We start from the raw sequence: 19,373 nt of genomic DNA on the forward strand, positions 1-19,373 counted from the left end.
ACATTTAAATTAAAGTTTATGTAGATTTTACAATTTTGATAAATTTTACAGATTAATTATGTCATTAAGGCAGTTTAGGGAGTAGTATATATGGAGGGAATTCACTTTGGAATATGTTTCTGATAAAGTCCTGTATATACGTAGATGAAAACACAGTGTTTTTGAAGCGTTAAAACTGAACTGTGTTGCCTTATTTAATTAGTGGAGCTGTGTTTGCATACTGGATTACTGAGTGCTTTGGTAGATTTAAAAAAATTCCTATACAGTACTTTAAAATACTGGGTGAGCAAATAACTAAGAAAATTACTTTTTTTGAGCTGGGAAACAGTTTCTGATTTGCCTAGACACAGTAAAGCCTTAAGTTTAATTCTGATGGCTGCCAAAAAAGCAATTATTAGAAAATGGAAATCAAAGTCTACAAAAAAAAAAAAAAAAAAAAAAAAAAGACAAGAACTGGAGGAGGGATATTCAGAAAAGGGAAGGAGCAAATTATATAGAAGTTAGTGGAAATTGTAGGAACAATACACGATTAATGACGTTCAAGAGGAGGAGTGAGGTTTAAGGTAAGGAAGGAATTTAGCAATTTTTTGTGATGTTGAACTGATGACAGTAGCAAAGAAAATATGTCATACTGTATTTAAATGGAAAATGTTAAAATGATTTGTTTGCTGTTAAAGTACGTTTATCTATATCTTAACTAATAACTTAATAAAGGTGTTTAAAAAAACTTTAATTTTAAAGCCACATCCTAGCATTAAACTATACTGACTCAAGTGAATCAAAGCAGAAAAAAAGGAGCTGACTGGGACTGTGAATGATGGACAGAAAAAAGCTTAAGAACAAGTAAGAAAGTGCAGTTGTGTAAAATCTTACCATAACGGTAGATGTCCTTCTCTTCACTGCTGCACTGTTCTTAGCACTGGGATCCCCTGCCAAAAGCAGCATGACATCTGGGCAGTATACCAAAGCCTTTAGGCAAATTTTTGTACAAGTGTCCTGCTGCTGACCCCTCTGTGGTGTCTAAAGCCTCTGACAAGCCCTCTCAATTGCTTACGTCTCACAAGTTACTGCCCTTTGATAAAGAGAGCAAGACCATAGAAAGGCTGGGCAAAAAAGGTTTACACCTCTGCTACCTTGGCTTTTAGGGCTGTTTATTATCAGACCCATGTGTCCATCTATTTGTTGTCTCTCCTATTCCAGACTTGTCGGGTTATTTCTGATCTTCCAGACTACGAGGGTAAAAAATCTACGCTTTCCCTGTTAAGGACTTACTCTCAGGTGGCTCATCATTCCATCACATGTAGTTATGATGCAGCAGATGCTTCCTCTGGGGCTGCTGCTTTTGGGTCAGTGATGAGGAGGTATTCTTGGCTTCAGCCTTTGCCTGATGATATTAAGGTTAAGTTGATGGATGCCCCAGTTGATAAACACTTGCCTGGTGAAACTGCTGCTGCTATGTTTAAGTCCCTTCAAGATAAGGGTAAGGCTTTACAGGAACTTAAACATGTGTTTGTTTCTCCTGTGCCTAAATGTCAGAGAAACTACCCCCATAAGCCAGCTTTTGTTTGCAGGCAATCTTTCCCTCCTCCTACGGGCAAAAAGGGTGGCAAGCAGGCTCCTTCTGCTAAGACTATTCAAACTTCAGTGCCTCAGACGTCTCCATTTCCAGATAAACCAGCTGCTGTCTAACTATCCTATTCTTCCCAGCCACTTTCCTCTCTTTGCCTTTCTCTCTCTTCCTGTTTGGCTGCAGATTACTCAGGATTCCTGGGTCCTGTCCATTATTTGCCAGGAGTATTTCATAGTGTGAAAGTCCCTTCCACCTTTTATGGGTATTCCTCAAGCCCCTCTGGAATAACTCCTTTTTTTCCAGGGGTGCTTCAGGACCTTTTGAATCAGGGTACTATTCAAGAGGTTAGAAAGACACCAGAAAAACAAAAATAAATCACACATCCACCAGCACTTCACCAAAATATCTTTTTCCTTTTATTTCGTAAGTGATTTGGTACCTCGGCCTTTCGCCTTCACGGATCACAAAGCTTACATTTTGTTGTCCGCTTAAATACTCATTCAATTTAATTAATTACACTTTAACACAGGCAACTTGCATTTAGACAGTAAATCAATTCCGAAATTTAAAGTGATATAGTGCAAATACCATACATAAATTCACTATTCTATCCCTTTAAAATTAATACAAAATTATTAAAGACATTGCAAGTTGCCTGTGTTAAGTGTAATTAAACTGAATGAGTATTTAAGCTGACAACAAATGTAAGCTTTGTGATCCGTGAAGGCGAAAGGCAGAGGTAACAGATCGCTTACAAAATAAAAGGAAGAATATATTCTGGTAAAGTGCTGGTGGATGTGTGCTTTACTATTCAAGAGGTGCCCGAGTCCCAAAGGGGGAGGGGGTTTTACTCCAGGATGTTTCTAGTACCCAGAAGAGAGATTACTTATAGACCACTTCTAGAACTGCCAAGTCTAAACACTTTTCTGAAGATGACAACCTTTCTAATGTTGTCCCTTCAGACTCTGTTCCCTGTTTTGCTTCCTCAGGCCTGCATGGTATCTCTGGATCTCAAGGATGCTTATATTCATATTCCAATTCATACCCTTTTCAGGAAGTTTTTACATTTCTCTGTTGCTTCCTGGCGTTATCAGTTATTTGCTTTGCCCTTTGGCCTTTCTACTGCTCCAAAGGTATTCACCTCACCAAATGCCTCCTGCTGTGATTGCATTTTGCAGGATTCAGGGGATCCAATTATGTCCTTACTTGGACAAACTCTTGCTTCAGAGATCCTGCTGCAAAATCTTCATTTTGGCATTTCCCTTCTGTAAAGCCTGTCATTCACAGTAAACTTCAAAAAGTCTTTTCTGACTCCTTCTCAGGATCATGTTTTTCTTGGATGCAGGATTCATATGCTGCCTGTGCAGGCATCCCTACCTCTTCCCATGGTCGTGAAACTAATTTCCTTCTTTCAAACTCTCCTTCCCCTGGCCTCTATTACAGCCAGGGAGTTTGAGAGCTCTGGGATTCCTGGCATCTACCATCCCTATGCTCCCCTCCGGCCAGACTCCAAATGACAAAGTTAGTTTGGCTTCAACAAGCACATTCCCTAGAATTTGTAGTTTCTCCTCTATCTTGTCTCAAGAAGGAACTTCATAGTGGATCCAGCGGTTGTCTCAAAATCCAGGGTTCCCTTTTCATCCCCCCTCTTCTCTCTCAGGAGCTGCACACAGACACCTCAGATGTGGGACTGGGAGCAGCTTTTGGCTCCCTAAAAGTGCAGGGGTGTGGCCGCCTCTACAAAAGAAAGAGCACATCAGTGACAGAGGTGAAAGCTCTTCTGCTGGTGCTTCAGGCTTTTCATCCTCTTTTCTCCCCAGGACCTCTCAATGCATTTACATACAATACCAGAGTGATGTGGTATGTAAACAAAGAGGGGGGGGGCAAGATCTCATCTTCTCTGTCAGTTGGCACACCTGGTGTGGGATCTTGCTGTCCAGTACCCTGCAACTCTTCCCTTAGGTCAAAACACTGTGGCAGACACTCTGATCAGGTCCTGAACTTAATCCCATGAATGGATGCTTCACAGGGATGTGTTTCTGGACATCGTCCACCAGTGGGGTACTCCTCAAATAGATCTATTTGCCTCCCCTGTGAACAGACAACTTTCACTATTTTGTGACAGAGTCCCAGGTCCTCTGGTTTGGAAGGTGGACGCCCTATCTTTTTCTTGTAAGGGGGGGATGTATCTTTATACTTTCCCTCCCCTTCCAGTCATTGCAAAAGTCCAGTTGAAAATTCAATAGGTAGCTCTCAAAATTTTGTTGGTGACTCATTCTTGGCCGAGACAGCATTGGTTCCCTCCTCTTCTGCATTTAGCCAAGGGCAATCACTACAAGTTACCTCACAGAGTGGATCTACTCGCACAAGACAAGGGATCTCTCACTCATCCTCACCTGTCCACTGTTCAACTGACACTGTGGGTATCATGACATGTTTAGGGTCCTGCATGAGGCCAGGAAACCCAATACTAGGAAATCCTATTTTCCAAACAAAAAGAGGTTTTCTGTTTGGGGTCTTTCTCGAAATCTGGATCCACTTTCTGTAGATATTCCTTTGGTTCTCTCTTATCTGTGTAAATTGTTCAATGCTGGGTTGGCTTATTCTTCAGTTAAGGCCCACTTATCAGCTGTCTCTATTTGTCTGCCTTTATCTCCTCCTTTAGCTTCTAGATTTGAGGCTAAACAATTCCTAAAAGGTGTCATTCATAGTAGGCTTCCCATGAAGTCTGTTCCAACTCCCAGGGATCTTAAGTTGTTTTGTAAAAACTGACTCAAGCTCCTTCTGAGCCTGAAGCCTCAGCTTCTTTGCAACATTGCTCTTGCAAAACTACTTTTGTTGGCCCTTACTTCTGCCAGATGGGTGTCTGAGCTTCAAGCCCTTTTGGATTGTCCTCCTTTTTTGTTTTTTTTCATAAGGGCAGAGTGTTCTTGCGTACTAATCTTTTTATGCCCAGGGTGATGAATAAGTTGTCGCTTAACAAGTCTATTCATTTGCCCACTTTTTTCTCCAGTCCACAATTTGCCAGTGAGAAGGTGCTGCACATATTGGATGTGCATAGATGACCCAGATTTTATTTGGCTAAGACTATTAGGAAATCTGATCAGCTCTGTTTCCTTTTATTCTAAGTCCTTAGGATTAGCTGTCTCCAAACAAACTTCTCAGATCTCTAAAGCAATTATATTTTGTTATTTCTTTCAGGATAAGAGCCTGCCTTATTCTGTTAAGGCTCAATCTACTATGGCTGTGGTTTCTTCTGGTGCTTTTTTCAAGGAATTGGATTCTATGTCTATTCTTGAGGCAGCTACCTAAAACTTATGAGCATACATTTATCAAGCACTACAAGTTGGGTGGAATCTGCAGAGCTACAGCAGATTTTGATATGACCATATTTCATGGTTTCACAGAGGGCTCTGCAGGCCCTTTCTCCCCCCACCAAATTTCTTCTTGAGCTTTGGCACTCTCCCTAATGTTAAGAATACTGCAACAGTGAAATGGAAAGACATAGTACAGCTGTGTAAAATCTTACCATAACGGTAGACTTCCTCCTTTTCAGCGTTGCAGTATTCACTCTCTCCCTCAATTCCCTGGTCCATTTCTCTTCTGGCTGTACTGATTACTTCTCTTTTCCTTAGATTGGTATTCCTACTGGGACCCTCAGTTCCAAGGATAGTATGTCCGGATGTCTCCTTTATGTCCTATGTTATGCAAGTAGCGTGCGTACGACATACAGCATACCTTAAGGCAACCTAAAGGCTTTGGTATACTGGCAAGACATCGGGCCGCCCACTGGCAAAGGATCCCCATTGTTAAGAATACTGCAACAGTGAAATGGAAGGACATCTACTCTTCACAATATGTGCCTTCTGTTTAGGTATTGGACTTTCTACTGCACGGAAGCTGACTTATACATATTTCTGTGCTAATTAATGTGAAAGGTAATTTGAATTTACTGCATGCTTGTTGCACCAAGGATTTCTCACAACATGTGCACCAGACAATATTATGAACAATAAGGCACACACTGTAGTACTGCTTAACTCTTTTGTGAGGTGGCAAACATGTGACTTTCAGAATAATGTTGTACTACTTCTCACTGAAGACAGCTCTTTACGTTTAGTGCTCTGCATGAGAATGTAATACAAAAAATATTCTTTCAAAGCATATTTAAAAAATGAACAAGCTGTATTAATGCTCTGTCAAACCAAAAACAAATGTGTTTACAAAATGCTAAAAGATGAAAGCGAACAAGTTGTATTACTGTTTTAGCAAAAGTATAACACGTGAAAGAAAATTTGTAAAATGTTATGGCATATATCTGTTGCATGTAAGGATCCTGAAACTTTATTGCTGTAACTTATTTTTGAGCAAAGAATTTTGCTATTCAAAAAAAAAAGAAAAAGAAAACGGTCCAACAGCCTATGGTGGCAGAAGTATACTGTGCATTGTTAAATCTATCTGGAGGCCTGAAATCTTTCAGGGATTAAGCAGCAAATGCCTGAACTTCAGTGACACATTCAAAGCAAACAAAACGATTGAGTAATATGCTCTGGAATGCTGGATAAGGAGGAAAACTGTGAGGGTGAGTATTATAAATGATCTGACACAGACATATAGGTATTTCAAAGTGACAAATACAATACATCTAATAAGCTGACAGAATTGAATAAAAGACTGACATTTTAGGAGGGGAAACGAAAACATTTGTAGCTGACCCCTAGTGGACTTCACGAGTTTGCAGGCTGCTTCAAAGAACGTGTTCTCAGAAAAGTTATTAAAGAGACTATCACATACATTTCAAGCACAGACACTTCCATCCCTTCAGACTCTGCATTGACAGAAGGATTAAGAGTGAGATGGTCAACTCTGGCTAGAACACAGAGTTCTTGTGCCTCATATACAGGAATTGTTGATAGCAGCAGACGTGCTATAGGACATGACCACAATACTCGTGGAATGTATTACAGGGAAGCACATTCTGGTGATGGCACAAAGGAATAACTGCTGAAAAATGTCTCTTAGGCACTCTGCTCATTCAACTTCTACCATGAGCTGAAAAGTCCAATGCAAGGTGAGCAGGTGGCCCAAAGACAAAGGAGAGAGGCCCTGCTTTAGCACCAGCTGGGAAGCTGTTAAATGTCTGACGGCAGGGAAGGGTGGTTTATCTTTAGGTCCGAGTTCAAAGCAACAAGCAAGCCAGGACCATTAAAAGATCAATCCTTGCCTCCTGCAGAAGCATCAATTTACCTTCAGAAAGGTGTGAGGTGATCTGGTGGCTACAATCCCAGGTCTTGTGCTCAGCCGTGAGTGCCAAAAGGGGCTTCCTTGTTCAAAATGAAACTCATCTAGGGGATGATAAACACACAAAGCCCATCAGTGAATGTAGCCCCAGCCGAAAGAGAACACTGTTGGCTTTAGAACAGGAGCTACAGCTTTACTAAAACTTAGTACCAAATCTCTAACGTTTTACATGAGATCTCTGAGACAACCATCCGACCAGTCCTCAAACTGGGTCACAGCTAATGTTGTTTAAAGCTAGATGCTGCTGAATGCATCCAGCAGCTCTCAACAAAGGAATGAACTGCTGGCAGTGGTGACAAGGAAATCTGTCCATCTAATTACAGGCACAAAAAGATTTGTGCATGTGTTAGTTTGATTTCTATTTAATCACCACAGGTATGCTTAAGATTATATACAAGTACAGGAACTTCCCCATGACACATCAGGAAGAGATCAGAAATGGGTGACTGCTTATCAAAGTCAAAGACATGGTGGGGGGATGTTGTCATCCTTAATATGGAAGTTGGGGATTTCAGAGCTCCTTAAAATGGGGCAGAACGATATGCATAAATGTTATATCCATTGTGAAAGGCTTCACTAAGTAACATCTAAGATAATATAGGGGATTGCTGAAATAAATAGAACTTGAAGGACAGTACTGACCCCTTTAGTTACGTGGCACTGGCATCTCTCTGCTTATTTTGGTTAATTCTTGCAGTAAAACACAACACCAATACAAATTCTCAGTTCAAATCTCCAAATAGCTGCTTTACTGACTGCACATACACCATTTGTAAACAGACAGCCAACAAAGGTGACATATGCTGATATTACTCACCAGGCATGCTGGAACTACATTTAGCCATATGGTTTAGCCAGCTGACTCTTAGCTGCCAATCTTGTTGTGATGCTCTCCATGTGACAAGCCTAACAGCAGCAGGGAAAACCCAGAGTTCATCATCTCCGTCAATTTCTGCTTCTACTTCATTGTAGGTCAATCCTTCTAAGGCACTGGACTGCAATGTTGCGTTTAGATCAGAAAGAGTCAGTGGAACAGTCCTGAAAACAAAGCAAAGCAAAAATATAGAACAAAGTTAAACCATGAACAAGTTGAGAAAAATCACACATACCAAAAAACACTAAACTAATTTAAAAAAAGTGATATTAAGACTATCTACCCGACTTCAAGATCATAATAGAGCTAGAAAGACCTTAACTTTAAGTTAAGTCAGGTCCATTGAGAGATCGGGATAAGGCCTTAGAACTTAAGTGACCCAAGACTGAATAATGGTTCTGGCACCTGAAGGAGGTTGCATGGGAGAGGAGAACAATGACTAGGCTTTACCTGGCCATCTGTCTTTGGTGAGAGGAGTAATGTCTGTCCAGGCATGCGTTTGGTGCTAGAAACCCTGTGAGGACCAATGATTGCACTAAAGGTACTGTCAAGAGACAGAGAGCGAGGGTGAGGCCTGAGTGTTTTACATGTAGAGCAGAAAATGCATCTCATGAAAGCCCACAACAAGTGCTCTTCTTGGCTTATACAGCCACATGCATGGGAACCTAGGACTTAAGAAAACACTCCAATACCTCAGCATAGATGAAAGTTTCATGTCCTGGTGCACTCAATGCTATCCTTTAGCCAATGGGCAAAGGACTCTTGCACTGGGTTGGGAAATGAATGAGTCTAAGATGACAGGGAGGGCTTAGTGGTTAGTAGGGGGATGTATGTGGTGTCCAAAAAATAAGGGTTTTTAACTTTAATCTGATACATCCCTTCAGCAGGTGAAAGTGAAACCTTTACCTTTTGCATGTATTCTTGTAGGAAGGGCTAGGCAAATTAAGTATTCTGGGGATGGGCTTTCAATTCATCAAGCCAGTGTACAGCTATACCACTAATAAGAGACTGGGTGAAATGTGAAACTGCAGGGGCAGGCATTGCAGAACTTGGCAGTGATACAGGTAGTCCAAAAGAGAAAAATCCTTACACAGATGAATCTAGCCAAACAAATAAACAAAACTAAAGGCCATGGAAGCAGAGATATGTTTAATAAGTATAAAAATATCATATAAAGGCTTTAGCAGAAAAAGCTTCTTTGGGTTTATGCCTTTTTTCAAGATCTGTTAAGGAGTTCTGAACACCTATAATGTGGCATACTACAAGGAACACGTTACACCTCCTTGCCCACTTCTAGTAGACAATTTCCTAAAAGAGTTGCAATAACTGGCAGATCACCACTGCTTGTTGATGGGTTACTACACTGTACTTTATAAACAAGAACAGTTCCTTGATTTTTTTTTCAGGTCAGGAAGACAGGTATGACACTCAGACTTGTAAGACACTTAGGTGGACACTTCTCTCACATACTATCCTCTGTCCAGATTTACAGAAGGTGGGCTTCCCATCCTATTGTGGAGGTATCCATGTAACAATGAAAAAATAAATATCCTTTGAAATTTGATGAACTTTAGGTAAGGGCAAAAATTCAGACATGGTATCTCAAAGCATTCATGTACCAATACTGTTGTGCTCTCATTCCACTGAACTGGCCGCATATACAGCTTGACAGAACAGCTAAGAGTGGATGCCACAATATCCATAACATTCATAAAAGGCTAAGACTTTACTGACACTTCAATAAATATGCGGTCAATAAAGCAATGGCAACCATATTCTCTTGAGGTACAAGAATACCCTACATCCTAGACTAAACATATTATGAGACCCTGGAAGACGAGACTCTAAGGCAGCAAGGCAGCAAAGATAGATGATCCTTGACTTCAGAAAACTGTAGCATCTTGGATAGAATACATCATACCTTTTCTATTGATGAGGCAGTCAGATGTTACGGGAAAAACATTAAGATCCTCTTCACCAAGAACAGCTAATGTACGACGAGCATTTTGTGAAAGAAAAAAAATGTGCCAGTCATGATCCAAATGGCAATACCTGAAACTGAGTTCTTAAATCAAACCTGAAAAGCCGCTATGAGTCATTGTGTTTCAGAAATACAAGTATATGTCCCGAGTAATCCGGGATGAAACACAATCATCCATGTTCAAAACGAAGTGTTACTGCACATTTGCCACTGAGAATTTTTAGGAATCTGCTGAATGGTTTGGGAACTTCAGATCTAGAAACATGGCTGCTGTTTCTTGATCATCAAATCACCATCTCCATCAGTTGGGGGGGGGGGGGGTTCAAAATGTGCAACCAGATTCTTTTGCATTTTTTCTCAAAACGAGATTTTTTTTTCTTTTCCTTTCTGCTTGCCAACTGTAAGACCCTTCTTGGCCAGCTGGCCCATTTGTTCCCCTTAACTGGGGGCTCTAACATAACAGAAAAGCTGTCATTAAGACAGCCATAAAGTACAGGCCCTGACCCCTTATACAAGAGAATAGGTTAGCATGGGCTATTGCAATGTATACGCAACTCAAAAATGTACAATACCAAAAGGCCTCTCCTGCCTTGTAAACAGCAACACTGCATGATCCCAGCTTCCATCACCTTCCCTGAAAAGAGATGAGCCAAATTAGCTGTAGCATTCTTTGCTTTCTCCACAAAAGCTAATGCAAGTCCCTAAGCTGCTAATCAAATTCTGTTTACCCATGTTGTAGTCAAAGCTTTAACCCTCTATATTAGTGGAGGTGGCTTCTTTCAATCTTTTGGCATTAACTAAGTGCACAAATGGACCCTGATCACATCCTTTGGTTACTTCCTTCCTACAAGTGAAGCGGTACTGTTAAGAACCAAACTACAGGACAAAGCAATACAGTCCAAATAATCAGTAGGGTGAAGGATGGTGGGCAGATGGTCTTGATGAAACGTCTCCTAAAATTTTGAATTGTGTTAAGTTCCAACAGAATCATCAATTTTCTATGGGGCAAACTCACCCAGTGGTTGAGAGTTTACTTAGTCTGATTCCAGGGTGGTTACAATAGGAGTTTGTAGTGGTTCAGAATAATCTTTTCAACACTGTTAAAACACCCCATTTTATAGATCTTTCTGAAGGCAAGGAGTTTAACCAAACAAGTTATACCTCAGGTCTTCTGATCTAAAATATCCAAGGAACAACTAGTTGGTGTTACCAACCTCTAATGAAGAATGAACTTTAACATGTCAGAAAGTTAAAGCTTTCCAGTTGTCAAAATATATGTAATGAGTCAACCAGGCTGACAAGGTCTGCTTAGTTATTGGCTTGCAATCTTGCCATGCATTAGGTACATGAACAACTGCTTACAATGCCATAAGAGCACTACAAGAACAGGCTTCATCAGAACTATACGGCGACAATGTTTTTTTTAGAAAGCTTCCAGTCTACTAGTTCTGTTTAGAAATGATACCAGCAGATTTCCTAAATCAAGGTGAACTTCAAAAATTACCTAATGCAGGACAGGAGAAGCATGCAAATGATTTGATCCATCAGACAGACTTCTGCGACAGGCAACACCTGGGAATTTCTACACGAGGACCATCTCTTCAGCATACTTGTTGATCCTCAGCTTCCTGAACCAAGAGGTGGGCTGACAACACAATATACTCAACTATATGTGCCCCAATTTTGCCCCCCCCAAGAAACTAATGATCACAACCACAAGACCTAAACTACAAATGGCAGACATGCCAGGCAAATAGGCAGGACCTAGGGGGCAATGGCCAGTCAGGAGATGCTAGCAAGGGCAGACTCCCTGTAGCTTGTCAAGCCACCCTGTGTGAATGACAGTGGCAGCTTTCTGGTCTACTCTCGTCCTGCACCTTGTCACCAGTCTGGCTACCTGTTGACACTGGCCAGAAGAGTCAAATGCCCAAGTGAACAGCATAAATAACTGGACTGAAGACAGGACAGACTTATGGCCTTAGTAAGAAACACACTGCAGCAGATTAAATGATGAAATGAACGCGACCAACTAGCATCCAAAATAAAGACCAAATAATGTGCAAGAATGTCTGAAATCAAGACATTATCAAAACAAGCACTGAAAGTAGCTACTTTGAGTGGCCCTTGAATGAATGCACTGGACAAGAGACACTTCACTACCGGATGATGGAAAATAAAACCTACAGTAAACAAAGGAAACATGGGAAGAAATGTTTATGGCTCCCAAGTAAGCAATGAAGTCCAGAATGTGTAGGATTTTTGCATAAAAAGTGTTTGCATAGGTAATGCCATACCTTCAAGAAGACTTCAGTGGATTTTTCGTCATGTACAAAGCAAATGCTGAAATATGTGAGTGGGAGGACAGAGGTAATTCGGAACATGCTTTAAGGGAAAGTTAACAAAATGGGAAATTAAAAAAAAAATCCTACAGAGTACTTTGACATAAGTATTGGGGGAACAAATGATTATTACCAAGGAAATTATTCTTTTGAGATGGGATATCACATCTGAATTGCCTAGACATAGTAAGGCCTTACAAAGTTCAATGTCACTGGCTACCAAAAAAAGCATTTACTAGAAAATGGAAATCAAAATCTATTCTCAACATACAGAAAGCTATGGAGATTATAAAGGATATAAAGGAACTGGGAAGGAATACATTTCAGAGATAAAATTTTTTGAGAACAGTTGCATAAGTGTTCAGGAGTAGGAGTGACATTTAAGAGAAGGCAGAAATTGACCAACTTTGGTAATGCTGGAGTGAATGAAAATTTCTAGACACAGAACATATATGCAAAACAAACTAATATTACAGTTTTTCTCTTCTATTAATGTATGTAAACTCACACTGCAGTATAAAATATAAATATTTAGCAAAAATAGTTAAAGAATGCAAAAAATTATGATAATACCATGCTGCACACTTGCTAGAGTGTGAGCAATTTGCTCTTAAAAACAGGATAAACACAATATTAGGAAGGGAGAACTGTGCCCCTCCAGCTTGAATATGTCCTTTGACCCATTATCAATCCTCATTCAGCCAACAAAAGCTATAGACACTGCAGAACAAAGATCTGCAGATTTACAACAGGGTATGCCAGAGGCAACATTACCATTTTGTGATAAAATATGTAGGTTTAACCATCTCCTTCCTCTGGACCAAGCTTCTGTGTATTTATTTATATACAATTTGTTAACCTGGTAAACGAGCACCAGCTGGCATAATGTTTAAGGTTTGCCTCTCATGCGCAAGGTTCAATCCTGACCTCAGACCAATGCCTGTTTGGGGTATGCATGCACTTCTTGTGTCCCTGTATGGTTGCTCCTACTTCCAAAAAAATGTTTCCATCTCAAACTCACCCAAGAATGGAGCTGTGGGCAGTAGCACAGTCTGTATATGATGCCCTATAGCAGGAAGTGTTGCACTGGCCAACTGCTTTGGGCATCTACTGTGGTGTGTAGTAGATCCTCAAGATAGGAGACTGTGGGTTGCAGACAAGGTGCAATAGCAGGCAAGCTACTCAACGTGTGGACTAATCTCATGAAATAGCCAAATCTCCAAAGCTAAGAATACAGCATCCAAGGGACCAGATGACATCCCGGGCTGTGTATTACATGGACTACAAAATGAACTGGCACCTCACCTAAGTGTCATGTTTAATCTCAGCCTCACCTCAGGCTTCGTGCCACCTAAGTGGCGCACAGCTACAGTTATTCCACTCCACAAGGGGGGATCGACCTTGGACCCTGGGAACTACTGCCCCATCAGTCTGACGAGCCTGATCTGCAAGGCCATGGAATGTATTATCATGGAACCTATAAACAAAGACATTGGCAACCTTCAAACACTGGACCCCACCCAGTTTGGGTTCGTGAAGGGCCGATGTTGTCTCCTGAACCTGACTGACTTCTTCGAATCAGTCTCCAGAGCCGTGGACGAGGGTAAGGCGGTCCATACAGCCTATCTGGACCTCGCCAAGGCCTTTGGCACCACCCCCCACTCTGGAATCATAGATAGACTTACTAAGCTGGGCATTAATCTCTACATCACTCGATGGGTTGCCAACTGGCTTACTGACCGAACCCACAATGTAAAAGTAGCAGACTCCAAATCCAGCTCCAGACAAATGGAGTACCTCAGGGTTCAGTCCTGGGACCGCTCTTGTTTGGCATCTACTTCTCTGAAGTACAGGCCAACAATAAAGGACTCTGGCTAACAAAGTTCACAGATGACTGCAAACTGGGAGCCATTACTGAATCCCCAAATGATGTGGATACTCTACAAAAGGGCCTTACAGAAACAGACGCTTGGTGTCAGAGCCATAGGCTCAAGCTCAATGCCAAGAAATGTATAGTTATCCCCTTTGTGAAAAAAACATGTACCCGTGAATTACCACATAGGTGGCAGTACACTAAACACCAAAAGTGTGATAAGAGACTTAGGGACACAGGTGGACAGTGGTCTCACCTTTGATCGCCACAACAGTCAGAAAATCCTTCTATGTGGCACACCTCATCACTAAGGGCTTTTCATCCAGAAAAAAGGTAGTCATTGTCCCACTGTACTCATCCCTCATTAGACCCATTACAGAATACAATGCCCCGTTTGGTATGTACCGCTCAAGACATCTGCAACAACTGGAAAGCCCGCAGAAATACCTCACTAAAAGAATCACAGGTCTAAAGCAAATGCCCTACGCTATCCGCTTTAAACTCCAGCTATACTCTGTGGCATATCGTCTACTCAGAGGCAATCTCTGCTTAACATACAAGGCCATGTCAAACCCAGAGCTGTTCGACATGCTACACTTAAAGAAATCCCAATCCCTCAGAGCCAGACGCTCCAGGGATCTAAACCTTGTTATCACAATAAACAAAACATGCTGGAGGGATAGGTTTCTGACCCAGAGACTCCCCAGACTCTGGAATAGACTGCCCATACATGTCAAGCAGAGCGCCTCTTTGGCCTTCTTCAAAAGGAACCTTGCCGATTGGATGGGACAAAGGAAATTCACCCCTGGGATCACGTCAGTTGCCCTGCTAGACAGGGGTCCAGAGAATTAAACAGCGTGGGAAGAAATAGCCAGGGAAGTTTTATGGCTATGCTTGTATAGGCCCTAGAGCCGATAGCCTAGTACCAACCTATGAACCTATAGACATGGATCTTTGCCGGTGATAAGTGGCTTGAGGACCCAACCTACTTTGAACTATGCCAGGGACCCATGTTAAGGCCAAAAACACAGCCTCAGTGCACCTTGACATTATCCCCAAGATGCCTCCTAACAGCTTCAAATATGACCTATCAGACCACCTGAGTCACTTTCAATTATAGCTTCAAAACAGGCTTTGTACCATAAGAAACTGAGGACTGCAATAGTTATACCACTTAACAAGGATGGACCATCATCCAACCCTTGAAATGATAAACCTCTTAGTCTGACTAGTCTAATATGGAAAGTCAAGGAAAAAAAATTATGATGTAAATGATCAAAGATACAGACAACCTTCAGACACTGGACCCAACCCAGTCTAACTTTGTCAAGGGAATGCCATACCTATTAAACCTGGTGGACTTCTTTGAGAAGTCACCATGGTAATAGATGATGGGAAAACAGTGCATACTGCCTACCCAGACCTGGCTAAGACATTTGATACAATACCCAACTTGGGTATAGCTGTCACCGAACTTGAGATAAATCCCTATGTAACTCATTGCATTGCCAGCTGCTATGGAGAAAGGACCCCAAATGTCAGGATTGGGGACTACCTCCACTAAGAGGCTGGTCACCAACAGGGTACTTCAGGGCTCCAAGCTTGGATCACTCCTATTTGGAAGCTGCTTCCTGGAGGTACACGCTAATGTCAAGGACCTTTGGCCGACCAAGTTTGCAGATGACTGCAAACTGAGAGCCATCACAGACTAAGACTCAATGCCAGGAAATGCATTATTGTGCATTTTGGGAAAACTGCCACGCAGGCTAATTACTCCACTGATAAGGCACCCCTAACACTTGACCCAGAAAATCACAGATCTGGGAAAACATGTAGATAGTTATCCGGCCTTTGACCAACATGAAACATTGTGTCAACCTAACTTATAATTATCAGATCCCAGCCTTTAGCAGTAGTCTACCTTCTCCAAGGATGATGCCCAAGTACCAAAAAATGATAACCAACTTTAATTGGTGCAGTTTTTGAAGTCACTCTAAGGGGGTACAATATTTGTCTGCCTGTAAGATTATGGTAGGCAGACCACTCTGCTTTGCCAGGGATGGTCTGCACCTGTCCCCACCTAGGTTTTTGAAAATTGGCTAAAACCTTTTCGGCCTCATAGTGTCTTTTTTAGGCAATGCAACCTGATAAGCCTACCCGTGTTACTGCTTAATGCCAGAAGTCTGAACAGGAAACTTCACTCCCTGCAAGTTCTCCTCATCCTGGAGAATACTGACATCTGTGTGATTACCGAGACATGGTTTACAGCCACAGACTACACCCAGGCAGTGCAAAGCTATAATGCTTTCCACATATTTATACCAGCTACTGCACAGGTAGGGTTCTAAAGCTGGAATCTCAATTTACATCAAACATGGACACACCTCAAGGCTGGTCAAACAGTACAAGACACTTGTGCTTTTCCACGTCCAATTATCATAAAGTCCCATACCACTTCCTTGTGAGCTGTACGTCCTCCTCCATGATACAGAAGTCTATACCACATACTTGAATGAAATGGAGGCAATTCCCATTCAACCCAACACAATATTCACGACTGACTGACTACCCCAACATCATCATACTCAACCTCAAACATACAGGACCACAGATTCCTGGACTTTAAATAACATCCTGAGAAAGATCTGCGTGAACAAAGTAAAGCTGTGCCACCATGGTGGAGGTTAAAAGTTAGTATAAGAGACTCAAAACAAAATCTATAAAAAAAAATCTGTAAGAATTATGAAACTCAGAGTAAAATTAAAAATAAATACAAGTGGATAAGTGCTTTCGTCAGCTGCCTTCTTCAGATCCTGTTTGCCAAGGCCTTGGAAGTTACTGATAAAAGTTTGAGAGGAGGATATCTATTCAACAGAACAGAAATTATTGAGATAGGATGGATTGCTGGCTTATAAGGCTGACAAGTTGCCTGGCTTAAATGGGCTGGTCCCTTAAAAGCATTTGCTCAAGGGGCAGAGATTTCTGAGAAGATTGAGAGAGTGACAGATAACCTTTTAAAACCAGGAAGTTCTGCTAACAAACCAGGAAGGCAACTGACGAAAGCGCTTATCCACTTGTACTTATTTTTAGTTTTACTCTGAGTTTCATAGTTTTTACAGATTTTTTTTTATAGATTTTATTGTTTGAGTCTATTAAACTAGCTTTTAACCTCCACCATGGTGGTACAGGCTTTTTGTTCACACACAGTAGTTTACATTGGTAAAAGCTGCTTTTAGTGCTCCAAGGTGCTTTGTTTAACTTGGGAAAGATGGTCTGTACACTCATCAGGGGAACAAGTATCCATGACATGGTTTTCACAAAAAGAGGAACAATGCACCCCCCCACACACACCCCCAAGTGTAATGCCTTCATTGGTCAGATTGACTCACAAGACTGTTTCTTTTGAAATAAATATTAAGCCTGGCACCTCAGCTAACCTAGGAACATTTAAAAAATGTTCCAAGGTTAACTTCCCCCTACTGACAGTTTACCAAAATGCTAAGCCCCCCAAACCTGAGAACACAGCTGCCTATGTGGAATTGTGCACAGAAATCATGTATAATCATGTAAGCAGCTGCATAGAGTCAGCTATACCTACCTGAAATAAACATAGAACAACCGCCAAAAACAAGCCGCCCTGGTGAAATCCCAAAATACGTCGTACACCAACAGAAAGAAAATCATGTCCAAAAACAGGAAGAGCATTGCCAGGAATGTACAAAAAAATCCCTTGTCAATCTGAACAAGCAATTCAGGGGGACTAATCAAGTCCACCAAAGCAAAAGTTGAGATAAAAATAGCATCTCAAGCTAAGGACAACCATAAGGTTTTCTTCGGTTATATCTGCAACTATAAAGCCAATACTCAACAATTTGCAGAACTAATGGTGAAATGGAACCACTTATAGAGAGTGAGAGGACACAGGAAACCTGCTGGCTAATAAATTTAGCTCCATTCTGACCCCCCATCATCTCCAAGAGATATCTTCCCATCATTTCTCCACCAACTATCCCTATGAAGCAAGTCTTCACTGTGTTCTCTAAAGCTAACAGCACTGCTATGGTGGTTCCTGATAATATCCCAGGTTGCCTCTTTTTAATTTCTACAAATCTTTTGGGTTTCTAATACCATGATGGGAATGGAGCCCATTCCCAAGTCAAAATACGATTAAAGTTCATGAAATTAGTATTGTTTCAATCTTTGATGTCAGCCACAAGTACTCTCTCTGCAGCACCCTCAATGTGCCCAGTAAATGACTCCTGCAATTCGTACGGAGTTACATGTACTGGTAAAATATCTAAATATGACTGTAGATTCTTTTTTATAAGACCCATTGCTCCTACTACTATCGGAACTGTCTGGGTATCTTTCATTGCACATAGCTCTCATTTCTGCCTGCAAATCCTGATAGTTTATCACTTTGTCTTTCTCTGTACGCAAGACACTGTAGTCACTGGATGTGGCGATTTCAATGACCAATGCTACTTTTGCCTTCTTTTCACACAACACTATTTCTGGTTTTCTAGCATCTATCTTTTGAACTGTTGGGTAGTGGATGATCCCATGTGATGCAAACATTTTCTATGATGCTTTGTGGCTCAAGTTTCCAGTGTTTTTCACCCACCAATACTATAATGTTTGCACAATCCCCAGTGCAACAATACTGCCGCATTATTATGCCTTTTAGTATATAGTCCTTCTGTCATTAGTATATCACAACCAGCAACGTGGTGTGCAACTGTTTCCAATTTGGTTTTACAAAACCTACATTTGTCTGTTTCTCCCACATGTTCAATGGACTTTGTACACCAACGTGTACAAAGCCCACTGTCTTAGGCCACTGAAATTAACCTTTCATCGCTTGGTCTGAATTCACCTCTCCACCATTCCTGCATTCGTTTCTGATCAACCTGAGGTCCTTCCAAAAGTTTTCTACACTTGCAACTATATTTATGCATGTTCCACATTTCTTGCCTTCTCATCTGGTCCTTCACCTTAAATTCCTTCTTTTGTTTTTTGGCACATTCAGTTTTATCTAATTCTGATTTGATTTCTATTCCTGCTTGAAGCCAATATGCTTCTACAAGATTAAGTAGAGAAGTCATCGTAGATTTATTCTCCTCAGGTTTCAAAACTTTCACTAGATTTGGGTCTTTTGAGGTCAGCAAATGTGTGAAGTGCCACAATTACAGGTCTATACATGTAATCAATTTCAAGGAGGTCCATGCCTCCTTCAGATGGGGAATATACAATCTTGGTATGCACTGATTTTTATAAATTATTTGGTGAGCATGAAGCGCGGTGGTGCAGCGGTAGTGTTGTTGCCTCACAGCAAGAGGTTCTCCCGTTCAATTCTTGGCTGGAGTGCGAGGAGTTCCTTCTGTGTGGAGTCCTAATTACTGTGCTGATTTGTTTTATCAAACTTTTGACTTTTT

At 41.3% G+C, this 19,373-nt stretch overlaps 1 protein-coding gene across 1 annotated transcript in view; it reads right to left on the bottom strand.

The window, feature by feature from the left end:
- Positions 1 to 19,373, bottom strand: part of MDN1 (midasin AAA ATPase 1) — a 3,484,183-nt gene that overhangs the window by 1,500,452 nt on the left and 1,964,358 nt on the right. Inside the window, exon 49 of the mRNA XM_044071809.1 lies at positions 7,689 to 7,909. Within this exon, the coding sequence (XP_043927744.1) occupies positions 7,689 to 7,909 (221 nt within the window). The remainder of the gene's footprint in view (positions 1 to 7,688; positions 7,910 to 19,373) is intronic.

The sequence above is a fragment of the Protopterus annectens genome, chromosome 1.part0, assembly GCF_019279795.1.
Source record: "Protopterus annectens isolate FY-2018-M chromosome 1.part0, PAN1.0, whole genome shotgun sequence".
Lineage (NCBI taxonomy): Eukaryota > Metazoa > Chordata > Ceratodontiformes > Protopteridae > Protopterus > Protopterus annectens.